This window comes from Macaca mulatta, chromosome 6 (genome assembly GCF_049350105.2).
Source record: "Macaca mulatta isolate MMU2019108-1 chromosome 6, T2T-MMU8v2.0, whole genome shotgun sequence".
NCBI lineage: Eukaryota > Metazoa > Chordata > Mammalia > Primates > Cercopithecidae > Macaca > Macaca mulatta.
In genome coordinates this window covers 160,386,024-160,402,906 of record NC_133411.1, presented here as the reverse complement: position 1 = coordinate 160,402,906, position 16,883 = coordinate 160,386,024, and the positions used below count along the sequence as shown (strand labels likewise).

The 16,883-nt window shown below is 42.1% G+C and overlaps 1 protein-coding gene across 2 annotated transcripts in view; it reads right to left on the bottom strand.

Annotated features, from left to right (window-relative positions):
• Nucleotides 1-16,883, bottom strand: part of SLC36A1 (solute carrier family 36 member 1) — a 48,069-nt gene that overhangs the window by 17,504 nt on the left and 13,682 nt on the right. For both annotated transcript variants that reach the window (XM_015141261.3, XM_001110184.5), the window contains exons 3-8: nucleotides 11,135-11,225; nucleotides 10,175-10,263; nucleotides 9,616-9,711; nucleotides 7,218-7,302; nucleotides 6,578-6,796; nucleotides 854-952 (exon numbers count right to left, since the gene is read on the bottom strand). In XM_015141261.3, coding sequence (XP_014996747.1) covers nucleotides 854-952; nucleotides 6,578-6,796; nucleotides 7,218-7,302; nucleotides 9,616-9,711; nucleotides 10,175-10,263; nucleotides 11,135-11,225 — 679 coding nt within the window. The remainder of the gene's footprint in view (nucleotides 1-853; nucleotides 953-6,577; nucleotides 6,797-7,217; nucleotides 7,303-9,615; nucleotides 9,712-10,174; nucleotides 10,264-11,134; nucleotides 11,226-16,883) is intronic.

Sequence of the window (16,883 nt, the reverse complement as noted above, 5' to 3'; positions counted from 1 at the left end):
TAGGGCAGAGAAATTATTCACACATTTATTGATTCAATAATAAAATAATATTAATAAAATTAAAATCTATTAAACATTTACCATGTGTCAGGGTCTGTGCAAAGCACTTTGCACATATCTCATTTAATCCTAATAACTATGAATCATTAAGTTCACTTTTCAGGAATAAACAATGAAGGCTCAAAGAGGTGAAGCCCTTGCTCAAGGTCACACAGCTACTCTATGGCAGAGCCAGGGCTTACCCCCAAGTCAGTCTGACTCTAGACCTTGCCTTCCTGACTGCCATATACTATTGCTTACTGCAAACATAGGAGATGAGTGTGCAATGACGGGGCCTTGAATGTAAACATTTTAAAATTACATATAATTTGTCTTGAAAAGTTAAAGCTGGGAAATCTCAATGGAATCCCCAAAACACTATTCACTAACTGACCAGTGAGTCACAGAAGATAATTTCTTTTTTTTGAGACAGAGTCTCGCTCTGTCACCCAGGCTGGAGTGCAGTGGCACGATCTTGGCTCACTGCAACCTCCACCTCCCTGGTTCAAGCGATTCTCCTGCCTCAGCCTCTCGAGTGGCTGTGATTATAGGCGTGTACCACCATGCCCAGCTGATTTTTGTATGTTTAGTAGAGACGGGGTTTCACCATGTTGGCCAGGCTGGTTTCGAACTCCCGACCTCAAGTCATCCACAGGCTTCGGCCTCCCAAAGTGCTGAGATTACAGGTGTGAGCCACTGCGCCTGGCCTCAGAAGATAATTTCTAACAATGTTTCCTCAGCATTCCTTGAAACAGACCTGCAGGACACCAAGGGCACTAGAGAACACTAGCCCAAATCACAGTGCAGCTCTTACCATTCCAATGCCTTCAAATGCAAAAATCGCTGTGCCAAAGAAGAGAGGGTAGGTCTTCCAGGGAGCCACCAAGGGGAGGTGGCTGGGGTCTGGGATCCTCTGAAAGACAGAAAGCAAAACAAAGCAAAAGGCTATACAGAAATTCAGGATTTGAACTCTGAATCAGAGAGGTCATACCTTTCAACAAATTCGAGATTCTCTAAAGGAAGAAAGTCTAATACCTGACATGTTTAGGGACATTTAACCTTTGTATGTTTTTCTCTTCAGGCTAAGAAAAACCCACTTGTTTGGGGGAAAGACAAGCCCAACATATTATTAAAAACTCAAATGTTGGGGCTTGCATAAAAAGAGTCACATTCTTTCACGAGGTAATCCCATCCCAAGAAAGTGAATTCAAGTAGAAAAAAAAATCAAAAGATGAAAAACACTGAGCAAAGCTGTTTAATAAAGTAACTGAAAACAACATAAATGCTCCCAAACAAGCATATATTGTATATTTAGTAGAGATCCCAAACAAGGGATCAGTTAAGTAATTAACAACATACCAGCTAAACCACAGAATATATACACTGTTTATTTATTCGGAGACAGAGTTTCCTTCTGTTGTCCAGGCAGGAGTGCAGTGGCGAGATCTCAGCTCACTGCAACCTCCTCTGCCTCCTGGGTTCAAGCAATTCTTCGTGCCTCAGCCTCCCAAGTGGCTAGGACTACAAGTGTGCACCACTACACTTGGCTAATTTTTGTATATTTTTGGTAAAGACAGGGTTTCACCATGCTGGCCAGGCTGTTTGTGAACTCTTGATCTCAAGTGATCTGCCTGCCTCGACCTCCCAAGGTGCTGGGATTACAGGCATTGGCCACTGCACCTGGCCAGTATGCATTACTAAAAAGTAAAAATTGAGACAACTAAGTAGAACATGAAAATCTACTTATGAAATATTAGGGAGAAAAAAATTTAATTTTAATTTATATATTCACTCTGATACAACTACATAAACACCAAAGATAAAGCTGGAAGGGAAGAGAAAGTGGTGAATTTTCAGATTGGTTCTCTTCCTTTTTCCTCTTCTTTTCTTCTTCTTTTTAAAATTCTTATCAATGAGCTTGAGCACTTTGAAAGTATTACCAAGAAGCACACAATAGGAGTGTTGGAACACGTGGGGAGAAAGAGCAAAAAGAATGTTTTCAAAAATAGGCCAAAAAAAAGGGGCAACTGTTAACTGCAGGTACAATGTTAAGATTGTATAAGGAAGGAGGTTGTGGTGGTTAATATTGAGTGTCAATTTGATTGGATTGAAGGAGGCAAAGTATTGTTCCTTGGTGTGTTTGTGAGGGTGTTGCCAAAGGAGACTAACATTTGACTGGGACTGGGACTAACATTAACCGTGGACTGCGAAAGGCAGACCTACCCTCAATCTGGGTGGGCACCATCTAATCAGCTGCCAGCTCAATCAGTGGCCAGATTAAAAAGCAGACAGAAGAACATGAAAAGGCTAGACTGGCTTAGCCTCCCAGCCTACATCTTTCTCCTGTGCTGGATACTTCCTGTCCTTGAACATCAGACTCCGAGTTCTTCAGCTTTGGGACTCGGACTGGCTTCCTTGCTCCTCAGCCTGCAGACGGCCTGTTGTGGAACCTTGTGATCGTGTGAGTTAATATTCCTTAATAAACTCCCCTGTATATGTACATCTGTCCTGTTAGTTCTGTCCCTCTAGAGAACCCTGACTAATGCAGAGGTATAGCTGCAAAATCCTCCACCGAACAAGTCTCCAGTAACAGACTGTGTGGAAGGGGCAGGGTAGGGAGGGGGGATTCAAACTGCTCTCTTTTTAAAATTTGGCTTTCTAAACCTCATGCATACATTGCTTCAATTAAAATGAAAATTGATGTTCAAACAGCCTTTTACAATGTTTTAAAATTGATTTAACTATATGGATATTTGGATAATACGGGGCATGCTCTTAACAGGCTTCAGAATAATTTCAGGTGAGTAAAAGGAGATCCATTATTAATCTCTGTAACAGCCTTCTCTTTGAAAGATTTCAAAGCAGCGATACTGCCTTTGAAAAAATTAAAAAAAGTTAAATAAATACATTTCCTTGGGCCCCAGCTAAGAAATCTGTTAGGTCTCTTCATAAGAAGCATTTCAATACGTGGAATGAAGACAGGCTAATTGGTATTTTTCATCTACAATGGGACTTGAGAGCAAGAGTGCCCTGTAGTTATTCCTGAGTCATAAATGTGACATAAGTTATTGGAAATAGGTACTATCTGTTGGTTAGTGAATGACTCCTGCTCTTGTTCATACATCAGATCAGATTCAAGTATCAGACCGGGAATTTCACAATCCATGTCTGGGGATATTGTAGGAATGATGCCAGCAGAAGGAGTGTATTATTCTACACACTTACTGATTGCTACTTACCCAGCCAACTAAATGAGAAAAGTTTAATTTATAAAGAAATATACACGTTAAAATCAGCTTGTTATCAACATAGCTCCTTAATTCTACAACACAGTAACTCCTCACTCGTCATCAATAGGTTCTTGGAAACTGAGACTTTAAGTGAAGCGATGTAGTCACTTCCTTCAATGCTGTTTTGTTATAACATTGATGAGGAAAAAAACTGATTTCGCTATACATACATTTCATGGATTGCAGTTTCTAAGAACGTATCAATGATGTTATGTGAGGTCTTACCATATTATCAATTATAATAATAACAGTATTTTGAGAAAATGCTGTTAAATGCACACATGGATTGTGAGATGTACTCTTGTAATTCTGAAACTGTTATAACTATGAAAAAATACATCTCAGAAGCAACGATATGCAGTGATAAAACATTAATTGGGAGCTCCCTCTGTGCAAAGCACTCTGCCTGGAACTCTTCCATTTGAGACTCCACATGCCGAAGACAGAAGGGAACCTGCTCAGGTGGAAGACCTTGGTCTGCTACCTACAATGGCACGTGCATGAGGGGCAAAAGGAACAGTCATGTACGTGCTTAGGATTAGGGACAAAAATCAGAAACACTGAACAGTAGGGGAATCCTCATGGTAAGTGAGGCAAAATGCCAAAACAGAACAGTAGTAACAAGCAGCAGAGGCAGCAGCAACAAAAATGACCTAGAGGGAGCATATTTAGCTGTACGACACATCAAAATGAAGCAATTACACCACTATGGGCAGTGACTACATCAAAACACAGCCAAATCTCCTCCCCCATGCTGCACTCCGGGTAGACGGCACTATTTGATCACAGCACAACTTCTGGCTAAGCCCAGAGGAAGACTTGGAATTGCTCTCAAGAAACCAGCAGGGCTGCCCTTATGCAGACATTGCTCTGTGTCCTGGTTGTACTATAAATAGACATCACTCTGGATGGATACTACCAGTTGGTTGGGACTGAGACGCTACAAGAACCCAAATTCTCATCCCAGCCCTCTGATCACGGCAACCACCACAGCCCGACTACCTGCAATGATTTAAAACTAAATGCAGCAGGTGTACCTGTCTATGGGGAGTGGTGTCACTCAATTCATCTTTAACGTCCACTGGAGTGTATCCAAGGTGCTCTTGAGAGCTCTAATTACAATGTGAAATCATGGGTAAATATTTACCCTTCCTTGTTTGGTAATGGAAATGGTCTATCGTGCATTCACAGGCCCTCCTTCCAGTCTCATAAAAAAGGGACGCAGAGAACTATTTATTTTATGTTTAAAAAAATAGTTCTGCAGAAGAACAGTCAATATCTGCCACTCATCTGACTTACCATGATGAAAAAACAGTCAATATTCACAGAGCACAATGTTAATCTAAACTGATAATGTCATTTGCTTAGCACAATAAGTTCTGCTTTTTATGAGCCACTGTTTTCCTGGAAACTATCAGTGGATGACTGGGTCACTGTTAAGCAGACTGTATGAAAATGAGGTAATATTCACCTGTCAGACTGACCAAAATAATACTAATATAATTATACTATATATAAATAATACTAATATATAATATATACTATATATAAATAATACTAATATAATATAAATAATACTAATACATCCAGTATTAGTTAAGGGTGGAAAAATGGGCATGTAAATACTGTAGAAGAGAGTCTCTATGAAATTAGGAAATAGCCTTTGGAAAAAACAACTTGGTAACATAAAAAAAAATCGAAAGTGCACACTCTTCAGTAATTACACATCTAGACAAATATCTTAAAGAAGTATTTATACAAGCCCACAAAAAGGAATGTGTAAGAACATTTCACTGTCTTAATACTGAAATAATACTAAAAATTATCAATCACCTGATAGCCACTGAATGGGGACTGGTTAAATAAACGGCAGCAAATCTCTACTCTGTGATACAATGTGACAGCTAACAATAACAAAGTAGAGCCAGGAATACTAACCTGGAAGGCTCGCTAAGGCATTTTTAAGGTGGAAAAAAGCAAGGTAGATGAACATGTAACTTTACAAAATTATGTTTCAAAAACGAAAACAAAATATATTTTCATGTATTTCTCGATACATTACATGGGCTGTAAATCCATTAACAGGATCTAGAATGAGACAGACCAATCACACAGAGCGAGTCCCTGAGAGGAGACTCAGGGTGGGGACGTGGTATTCAAGAGGTATTTGTGTTGTGTGCATTTTAATGAATATGTACTGATGAATTAGTTGGGGAACTGAATTTAAGTATCGTTTTTAAGTTATTCTTTTATTTACCTGCTTTTACTTTTTTTCCTTTTCTCAAGCCTTAGAAAATGCATTGTCATTTTCACGAACAGTCATAGTGTTTAAGGGCACATTTTTCTTAGCCTGATCTCCTGATCTTCTACCCATCTGTATACAGATGTTCTCTCTCATGCCACCCCACAGACTTGCCTGCATGGGCTAAGTGAGGGCAGGGAACAAGTGAATTTATAATTTTGACAAATAAAAATTAACTGGAGTTGATAAGGAATTACTTATCTAAATACATGTTAGAAAAATTAATTTTTATTTTAATCTTAATAGTTTCCTCTGTTTTCCAGTTGTATAGAATGATCATGAATTAACCATCTAATTGAAAAAAGTCTAAACCAGTGATTCCTGGGGAGTGGGGGGTGATTTTGCCCCCCAGGGAGGTTTGGTAATATCTGGAGACATTTTTGGTTGTCATAACTTGTGGAGGGGTTGCTACTGGTACCTACTGAGTAGAGACCAGAGATGCTGCTAAACATCCTACAGTGCACAGGACAGCCCCATAGCAAAGAATTATCCATTCCAAAATGTCAGCAGGGCACAAGATAAGAACCTCTAATCTAGATATACCAGTAGTAACATATAACTATTTACAGTCTACTTACATATATATATATATTTTTTGTTGTTGTTGTTGTTGTTGAGACAGAGTCTTGCTCTGTTGCCCAGGCTGGAGTAGAGTAGCGGCGTGATCTGGGCTCACTGCAACCTCCGCCTCTCAGGTTCAAGCAATTCTCCTGCCTCAGCCTCCCAAGCAGCTGAGATTACAGGATCATGCCACCACGCCTAATTTTTGTATTTTTAGCAGTAGAGACAGGTTTTACAATGATAGCCAGGCTGGTCTCAAAGTCCTGACCTCAGGTGATCCACCCGCCCCGACCTCCCAAAGTACTGGGATTATAGGCGTGAGCTACCGCACCTGGCCTTTTTAAAATATTGAATTAAGACGATAGGGGAGGGCCTAGGCACATACCTGAACAATGAACTGGTAGATCATGATCAAGCTGACCAGCATGGTGATGTTGGCCAACAGGGAGAAGACTGACAGGGCTCGGAGGTTCCTGATGAAAACCAGCAGCACCAGGAAGGGCAGGAAGGACAGCATGTAGAGTCGCGAGTCCATGGTGGGGGTCAGAATCACCGTCTCGTTGTTGTGGCAGTTATTGGTGGTCCCATTGGCCGCTTCTATCACCTAGAATGAGGGGAAGGAAGAAAACGGAAACACCTCTCAAACAACAGAGGCCGGTGGATCCTCTGCTGGAACAGGTTCCTGAGGAAAGGCTCACGTGTGTGAACAAGGCCTTTTAGAATCTGTGGCCAGTGAGCCATCTTTAGAGATCTTCACGACTATCATCAGCAACCCAATTGTCTGAGCTAGGTTTGATCATATGTACCTAGGACAGGAGGATGGGCAAGACATGTGGCGGCTTCTCTATGCCCGAGCTCTTTCCCTGGGAATCAAACAGAAGACGTGGTTCTACGTAAAATGTTAAAACTTTAACTCTTTTGTTGACAAAAGCTGGCTTGGAAAAAATCCTAAACAAAAATTTCAATCATCTTTTGCCATCCTCTCTCCTGTTTTTGTTTTTGCTTTTTTTTAACCAGGTGCCTACCTGTTTAAAGTTGTCAGCCAGAAACACGAAATAGACACAGCAGAATCCCAGCTGAGTGACAATCAGGAAGAAGTCCACAACATGTCTGGACATGGGGAAGGAAGGAATACAAAGACTGTTACAATACAAATGCAACACTCCCAGAAGGGGAGGTGTTTTTCCTTTTTGTTTTTTAACAGATTTAGGGAGTACAAGTGCTCTTTTGTTAAACGGATATACTGCATAGTGGTAGCGTCTGGGCGTTTAGTGTAACCATCACCCAAATAGTGTACCTTGTACCCGGTGTTTTTTTAACAGTGCTTTTCCCCAAGCCATCACAGACCCTTCCTGGCAGTGACAGGGCTGAGCATGCCCTGGCAGGAGAAGAAACCATGCTAGGTGCCACCGGTCGGGGGCGTTGGGAAGAAGGTGAGGGAGGTGCTGTCTGCGTGGTTTCCAACATCCCCTTCCTGGCTTCTTGTCTGGAAAGCTGCATGAGGTCAGACACATGCACAGACACCATGACCACTGCCCAGCCCCTTAGCCTCCTCTCTACACATCTGCCCAACTATCCCATCTCACACTTTTTTGTTTACAGGGAGCCTTTGACATAAAACACCAGAAGTAGTTTCCTTCACTGTCTCTCTAACTTGGATACAAGAACCAACCAAGTCCCACATTAAGGACACAGAAACTGATGTACCAAAAACAGATTGCTGGTTGAACAATAGCAGCTGGTAACAACCTAAAGGATCATCAAAAGGAGAGTGATTAAATTATAGACTGTTCTTAAATGGAACATTACACAGCAGTTAAAAAGACTGTGTTAAATCTCTATGTGCTGATAGAGAAAAACATCTCAGACATTTAAGGGGAAAGAGCAAGTTTCCAAATAGTATACATAGTATGGTCAATCTGTGCAAAAAACTTAAGAATATGTGTATGTTTCTACTTATGCAGCAAATTCCAAAAGGCTACCCATGCAACTGTGACCAAAATTTTCTTTCACTTTTTACTTTATATCCTATCTTGATCAAAACAAAGTTTTTACTCTGAGCACATGTTAAAATAACACACATTTTAATAAAGAAGGAAGGAGGCTGGGCGCGGTGGCTCAAGCCTGTAATCTCAGCACTTTGGGAGGCCGAGGCGGGCGGATCACAAGATCAGGAGATCGAGACCACAGTGAAACCCCGTCTCTACTAAAAATACAAAAAATTAGCCGGGCGAGGTGGCGGGCGCCTGTAGTCCCAGCTACTCAGGAGGCTGAGGCAGGAGAATGGCGGGAACCCGGGAGGCGGAGCTTGCAGTGAGCCGAGATCGCGCCACTGCACTCCAGCCTGGGCAACAGCGTGAGACTCTGTCTCAAAAAAAAAAAAAAAAAAGAAGAAGGAAGGAAAGGAGGGAAGGAGGGAAGAAGAAAGGAAATAGTAAGAAAGAAAGGAAGGAAGAATTAACCACCACCCAACTCATGGTGGTCACTTGGCAATCTAGCTTCTCCCAGTTACAGAAAATAATTTGGCCAAAAGAACTATATAATCTGCATCACAGGATAAAGGTGACTATGAATGAAGGTAAGTTTCCTCTATGGCCACAAAAAGGAACTTTTCTAGAGAACATAGTTTTAATGTGGGTTTTTTTTTTTTTTTAAGAATTTTTAGCCCTTGATAGTATCAATTTCCTACATTTAAATGTAGAAAACAAAAATAATATTTCCCTCCAAACATCAAAGAGTTACCACAAGGAGAAATTTGCAAATACTTCCCACCTCCAAATTCATCTCCACACCCTGCTCTAGTTCACCTTCTCCTGAAGCCTTTTCTGCTCCCAGCTCTCATGTGCGTTTCTCACCTGCCACAGTCGACAAGAGAATCTTTAAAGTCCCTCCTTCTTTGAGCGCTGAGGATGTATTCCCAGCTCATGACACTTTCTTCTTATAAGTGTCTCCTACTACTGGTCTCTTATCTTATTCCCTGGCTTCTCTTCCCAGATATCTCTTTCCTTACACAGACTACGAGCCTCTGGAGGGTAGGAACCACATAATTTACTTCAGGAAATCTCCCCTTCTTACCTAGAACTGTTTTGTTCCATTTATAAGATAGTGCTTAAATATATTTGTTGAACAAATGAGTGAATCAAAAACAATCACTGGTCATAGACTGCCAAAGCTGGAATGGCTCTAGAGACCATTCAGGCCAGGCCCCATGCTTTCCTGACAAGGAAACTGAAACCCAAGGAAAAAAGAAGTTACCCAGCCCCAGGTCACAGCTTACTACCAGTGGAGCTAAGCCACAGCCCAAGGCAACTGACCCAAACAGCAACTCTTTCCACGCTTTACACTGTCTCCCATGTTGCACCTCCCCGTCTGAAGGCCTCACACTGGGAGGCCACAGTTGAAAGGAAGGAGGAAATCAGTTACCTTCCCCAGTGTGCATGGTTCCGGAGCCAAGAGCAGGGGCTGGATTCTAGTCCATACATCACAGTGTCACCATAATCCACAAAGGATTTATTCAGCCTAGAAGAGGAGAAGGGAAGAGGAAAGGCAGAGCATGTGGATTAGACAGAACCAATAGAGCCACCGAGACCTGGGTCAGTTCCCCCCTGTCACCCTGGAGGTACCACTCTGAGTCCTGTACCTCATGCTTTCAAAGATCAGAAGTATTAAGTCGATAGGATGGTTACTTTTATTATAATTAACAACCATGTGGTAGAATCACTTCAATGGGGTAAACATGACAACGCACATGAAATTAGAATGTAGTGTCTACCCACTGGGCATAAGTCAATTTAACAGATGATAATGAGCCAGAAAAGAACACAAAAATAACCAGGGAAAGGAAAACGCTGCAATCATAAGCCGCTACCTCCAGCCAGTGTAAAGAATTGAGAGTGGTCTGCATCAGTGCTCATTTTCAGGGTTGATAACAGAACCCAAAAGGACAATTTGTCCCTTGAGAGGTGGCGCAGAGGGCTCTCACCTGCGGCAGAAGTGGTGAGCACATTTCACCAGGATCCCCATGCAGTGCACGGCCACGATGCCTATGACCAGAAGGCTGATGGGACCCATCTGGGGACAGGTGTTGCGGACAAAAGAGAGAGAGAAGTAGGTAGAATTAGGAGTGAACCCAATGGATACTCGGTTCGCAAATGATTAAAAAGCTACTAAGGCACTTTTCACTGACAAAACTTTGGGCCCAGCATTAGAGAGAGAAATGTGATCGTGGAGATTAGCTCTGTGAGATGGGCTCTATCTGAACTCTAGCACATTTTCGAGAGATTTAGTCATGTGGAGAAGAAGGACATAAGATAAGTCTGTTCTGAGACCGGTGCACGTCAGCAGAATAGAAGGCTCCTGTGACTGTGGGAAGAGCTGGGCTAAGGGATGTGAGGCGAGACGAGTAAGTTATCTTTACAGCAATGCCAGATCAAGAAACACTGCATTTAGCTAAGGGCAACCCACATCTCCGAGCCTCTCTTCAACTCCAAAAGAAACCAGAATGGCTTTGGGCAGGCAGTCAACTGGAGGTAAATCACAAAAAGAAGACATAAGATTCTTGCAGTTGGCCATTTAGGAACAAGGCATGGGGGACCGTGTAGAAAATGGGCAGACATCTGTAACTAACTCATCAGTTCATATTATTGACAGAAACTGCTCGAGCCATCTCAGTACATCCTCTCCACCATGAAGTAAGCTCCATGAGGGCAGGAATCTTTAATTCACTGATGTATTCTAAGAGCTTAGAATGGTGCCTAACACACAGAACACTCTCAATAAATATCTTTAGGCGAATGAATGTCTGAATTCTGCTTTCTGTCAACTGAATTTTTAAAAAATGCTTCTCTATCTAAAATGTTTTAAAGCAAGTACATTTTAACAACAACAAAAAGCTATCTCCTAAAATGTGTCACCACTCCCCTCTACTGATGCAGACCCTTACCACGATGCCTGCATTTTTCACTGCCAGAGGGAGCCCCAGGAGTCCTGTGCCAATGTTGCCTTTTAACAGGTGGATCAAGGTCTGGAACCATCTGAAGTAGAAGACAGCCAAAGAAATGATAACCATGACAGTTAACTTTTATTAGGATCTCAGTGCTTTATATGCATTATCTTATTTTATTTCCACAACAATCCTGTAAGATTTTATTTTATAGATGATCAAGCAGTTTGCTCAAGGTCACACAGCTAGTAAAGGGCTGGGGCAGGATTCAAATCTGGGCAGTCTGACTCCAGAGCTCCCCCTCTTATCCACTGTGCTGTAAGTCCCCACTCTCTGTGACATTTCTGAGAATCCCTTCTCTCAGAGATTAGACCAGAGGGGTACTCCAACTGACTGCCTGCTCCAACTCTCTCCAGACACTCTACCTTTTCCAAGTATATTTGGGTCTGGTTCTAACCACTGAACTGACCATTGTAAACGCTCAGACCTGGCTGGGTGCATTGGCTTACACCTATAATCCCACCACTTTGGGAGGCCGAAGCAGTGGATCACCTGAGGTCAGGAGTTCGAGACCAGCCTGGCCAACAAGGCGAAACCCTGTCTCTACTAAAAATACAAAAATTAGCCGGGCATGGAGGCATGCACCTGTAATCCCAGCTTCTCAGGAGGTTGAGCTTGAACCCAGGAGGCAGAGGTTTCAGTGAGTCAAGATCGCGCCACTGTATTCCAGCCTAGGCAATAGAGGGAGACTCCATCTCAAAAAAAACCCAAAAGACTCAGACCCCAAAACTGCAACAGAGGATGACAAACCAAACTATGACGGACAAACACTGGTGAGAGAACAGAGGAAATTAAAAAAAAAAAAATAGAAGCCCAAACCCTGTAACAGAAAGATACAAAGTGAATACCATAAAAGTCACACCATACCATAAGAGGCCAGAAGTCCCTGATACACTTTGTATTAAAAAAAAAAAAAAAATCAGGCCAGGTGCGGTGGCTCATGCCTGTAATCCCAGCACTGTGGAGACCGACGCGGGCAGATCACAAGGTCAAGAGATTGAGACCATCCTGGCCAACATGGTGAAACCCTGTCTCTACTAAAAATACAAAAATTAGCTGGGCGTGGGGGTGGGCACCTGTAGTCCCAGCTACTCAGGAAGCTGAGGTAAGAGAATTGCTTGAATCCGAGAGACGGAGGTTGCAGTGAGCCGAGACTGCACCATTGCACTCCAGCCTGGGCAACGGAGCGAGACTCCACCTCAAAAAAAAAAAAAGTCAAATGCCATAGAGTCCTAGGACCAGAGAAGCCCTTTCAGATAGTCACCTAGTTTACTCTTCTGCTGTGAGGGCGGATTTGTACAAACTGTCCCCTTCAAGCTGTAATGGTAAAGCTTCTCACACTTCCTCATTCATTTTTTCAGTCAACAAATGCCATCTATCACATATAAAGCATTGTGTTAACTGCAGTGGTGAAAATAAGTATGAATCTGGTATGGATCTCAGTCTCCAGAAATAATGTCTCGGGGAAAATAAGGGAACACATTAATCACCACCAAAAATAGATTGTTGTCTTTAAGAAAAACCCAGCAGCTGGGCGCAGTGGCTCCCGGCTGTAATCCCAGCACTTTGGGAGGCCAAGGTAGGTGGATCACGAGGTGAGGCATTCAAGACCAGCCTGGCCAACATGGTGAAACCCCGTCTCTACTAAAAATGCAAAAAATTAGCTGGGTGTAGTGGCAGGCACCTATAATCACAGCCACTTGGGAGGCTGAGGCAGGAGAATTGCTTGAACCCAGGAGGCGGAGGTTGCAGTGAGCCAAGATCGCACCACTGCACTCCAGCCCGAGTGACAGAGTAAGATTCCATCTCAAAAAAAGGAAAACAAAGAAAAACCCAAGAACAGACACCAGGGAGAAGGGAGGCAGGTGAGGCTTTGCACAGAAGAAAGACGCGAGCTGAGCCCGGCAGCACAGGCAGGAACTGTAAATGTGCTTCTGGGGAAAAAGACACCACTGGCAAAGAGAAGGGCTTCGGAATAGCACCCTAGAGAGCGAGCTGGGACGGGAATCAGAAGGAGTAGTTGGGTTTAGTTGCCATTCGAGTTAGGGTGAGGGTGAGGACAGAGGCAGGGAATAGGAACTCATCCAAGGGGTTCCTTGTCTTCCTGCTATGCTGAAGACAAGAGGGGTGGTCGTGTCTTCAGTTTCTACCCATTGTTACCTCCAGAAGGATAGGAAACAGGTCAAATATAGTATCATTCTGCCCCAAATCACTTAGGATTTGGCCCCGGCACTGTCTGTGGTTCTACAGAACATGTAACCTAAACCCCTCAAAACTGATGTTTACATGCATTTCTTCAGATCTGCAATTCACTAGAAACTCAAAGCAAGTAACACTTGTTACTCATATAAGCCATTAATAAGACCCATCTACACCCCCTGGAAAGGAACTTCACTTTAACCTTTCTCCTTTTACCTTGAGGGAAAAAATCTCCTGATCTTCCTACTGTTCCTTTCTTTTTCAAGAAAGACCAAGGAAACTACTTTGCTTCCACATGAGAAGAGGTTAAGACGTCCTGAGGAAACAGCTTAAGCATTACATGTGTCTACAGTAAATGCATTATCAGTATCCTGTGGCTGCAAGATAATGGGTCCAGTAAATTTCTATCTTGACAAATGTTTAATCCACTTAAGGGCAAAGGTAAGCACTGTACCAAACCCACCTACCCACCAGAGACCTCCCCAAAATGCCTCTGAGCTGGCTAGCATGAGATACTAGGTCCCTCACCCTAGCTCTGCCATCACCTTCATATGACAATCCCTCCCCTCCCTTCCTGGGCCTGCTGTCTCATCTATATGGTGAGGGAACCAGACTAGGACAAAATGATCTCCACGATCCCTTCAGCTCTGAAACACCAGGACTCCAAGCAATTGACGAAAATTACTATTTTTAATAGATGGCCCCAAGCTGGGATTACCCAGTACTGTGTGAAAAGCACAAAATCAACTTCATGAACAGTGAAGTCTTAACTACAAGGGAGGACTATCTTTCTGAAAAGGGAAGGGAGAAGCCTAGCAAATCTCTGTACTTCCATTCATGCTCCATCACTCATTCTTAGACTTTTTGGTCTCAGGACCCCTTTATTCTCTGATAAATCACTGAAGATGTCAAATAGCTTTAGCTGATGTGGATTACATCTGCTGATCTATACTATAATAAAAATTAAAACTGAGAAAAATTTAAAAATATTTAATTAAAAAATAACAGTAAGTTCATTGCATGTTAATACAAATAGTTTTTTTTTAATGAAAAAGAACCCTATTTTCCAAAAAAGAAAATGTGGTAAGAATGGCACTGTCTTTTTTTTTTTTCCCCAAAATCTCTTTAGTATCTCACTTAACAGAAGACAGCTGGACTACCTACTTCTATGTTGAATCTACTGTTATATGTTGTTGTTGAAATTTACGAAAAAAATTTATTTTCTCACAGACATGTAGTTGGAAAAGAAGGAGTATTTTAATGGCCTCCACAGACAATTATAGCAATTTTCCTTTGACACTACTCCAAAATGCAACACATGTTAATTTTTTAGAAGTTACCTGCAATGTGGTCTGGGCACAGTGGCTCACATTTGTAATCCCAGCACTTTGGGGGACCAAGAAGGGTGGATCACCTGAGGTCAGGAGTTCGAGACTGGCCTGGCCAACATACTGAAACATCGTCTCTATTAAAACTACAAAAATTAGCTGGGCGTGGTGGCCCCCATCTATAATCCCAGCTACTTGGGAGGCTGAGGCAGGAGAATTGCTTGAACCTGGGAGGCAGGGGTTGCAGTGAGCCAAGATTGTGCCACTGCACTCCAGCCTGGGCAACAGAGCAAGATTCTGTCTCAAAAAAAAAAAAGAAAAATCCATTGGTGATCTTGCTCTTTCAATGGATCTTTTACCCACGCAGAATTCCTAACATCATACTTTGGTTGAGTTTATACAGATCTTCCAACTCTAATATCTTCATTATAGATCAATAATACCAAAAAGTCACATTTGTTAATATCACCACTTATCTCATCAGAAAAGTCTTCAAGTAGAGGGGCTATCAGGCTCATGGCACTGGATACAAGGTTTTTTTTTTCCTAATTTTGCTTGAAAGTTTGAATTTTATTCTGATCGAGAAATATGTATTGTCTATTGTTTTCCTTGAGGTAATGAGTTGATTTCTTTCATTTTCAAGAAAATGTCTTACAAGTACTCGGGTCTGAATGACCTACAGTTTATTAGTTGTTCTTTCTAGTTCTATGGGGAAAAAAAAAAAAAAAAAAAAAGCAAGTTTGGTTGACAACTCAAACAATCACTTAAAGTCTTTGCCTTGAGACAAGTAACATATTTTGGTACTCACAGAAGTACTTCATGCATACTTCCCATTTTGCCACACAGAATATTAAAGACCTATACCAAAGGTTCTCAAGTTTTTAAACGTTAGTAATCCTGCCATTTCATCAAAAACATTCTTAAGTAAAAAGGGCTTTTTTTTTTTTGCGCATGTGTGGCAGTGAAAAATACAATGACAACTAGCGTAATTTGGTGCCACTGCTTTGATTCATTCTACAGTGCAATTTTACCCACCATTGCTTCTACATTATAAGTGCAAATATCCACAAGTCAAAAGGCAGATAACATCTTAGTATTATTATGAAGATAGTTTTAGCCTCATAGACTTCTTGAAATGGTCTTGGGAAGTCCAAAAAGTGTGCAGACCACATTGTGCAAATGACTACTCCAGCTCACCTTTAGATAGCCAGTTTCAGTCTGCTGGTTTCAGTTTGCACGGGGAAGAAGCACGGAGGATTGATATATATAATGGAACTCAGAGGCGCAACTAGAAGAAAAATTTTCCCAACAGCATAAAATGAGGCTGTCTTCAAAGCAGTCAATAGCTTGACAATATCAAGTGTTAGTAAATAACCTCACTGAACACACTAAGAAATAACTCACAGATTGGGCATGGCACTCATGCCTATAATCCCAGCACTTTGGGAGGCTGAGGCGGGTGGATCACTTGAGTCCAAGCGTTCAAGACCAAATGGGCAACATAGCAAAACCCTATCTCTACAAAAAAAAAACAAAAAAACAGGTAGCCAGGTGCATGCCTGTAGTCCCAGCTACTTAGGAAGCTAAGGTGGAAGGATCACTTGAGCTCAGGAGATGGAGGTTGCAGTGAGCCATGACTGTGCCACTGCACTCCAGCCTGGACAACACAGCAAGACCCTGTCTCAAAAAAATAAAAGGAAATAACTCATGAAACTCATGGAAGTGTTTGGGGTTCCTATTTGCACCCCCTAACTAGGGCTTTTTACTGAGCCCTTGACTTCTAGAAGAGCCAGGTGTGTGCATGCATATGTGCAGTAGGTGTAGAAGTACTTCCATGTATTTTGTTCCTTGGCAAACTAGATAAAAGGGTGGGGCAAAGCAGAAATATAAAAGGAACCCAGCTCAAAAACTTGTCCCTAATACTTCCTACATATTAAAAGATTAATTTAGGTAAAGAAGGTCCTCCAAATCAACCTCTACCTTAATCATACCTGGCATGTTTTCTACATAAATGCTTGCATGGATCCTATGCCCCAGGCTGGAAGTACTCAACCAGTCCTCTAAGCCCTAGCAAATTACTTTATCTTGTACCACCTGTAATGGGACTGTAATACCTGCCATCAACTACAGATGGGCTTTCCTGGTCACCTACATTGTATCAC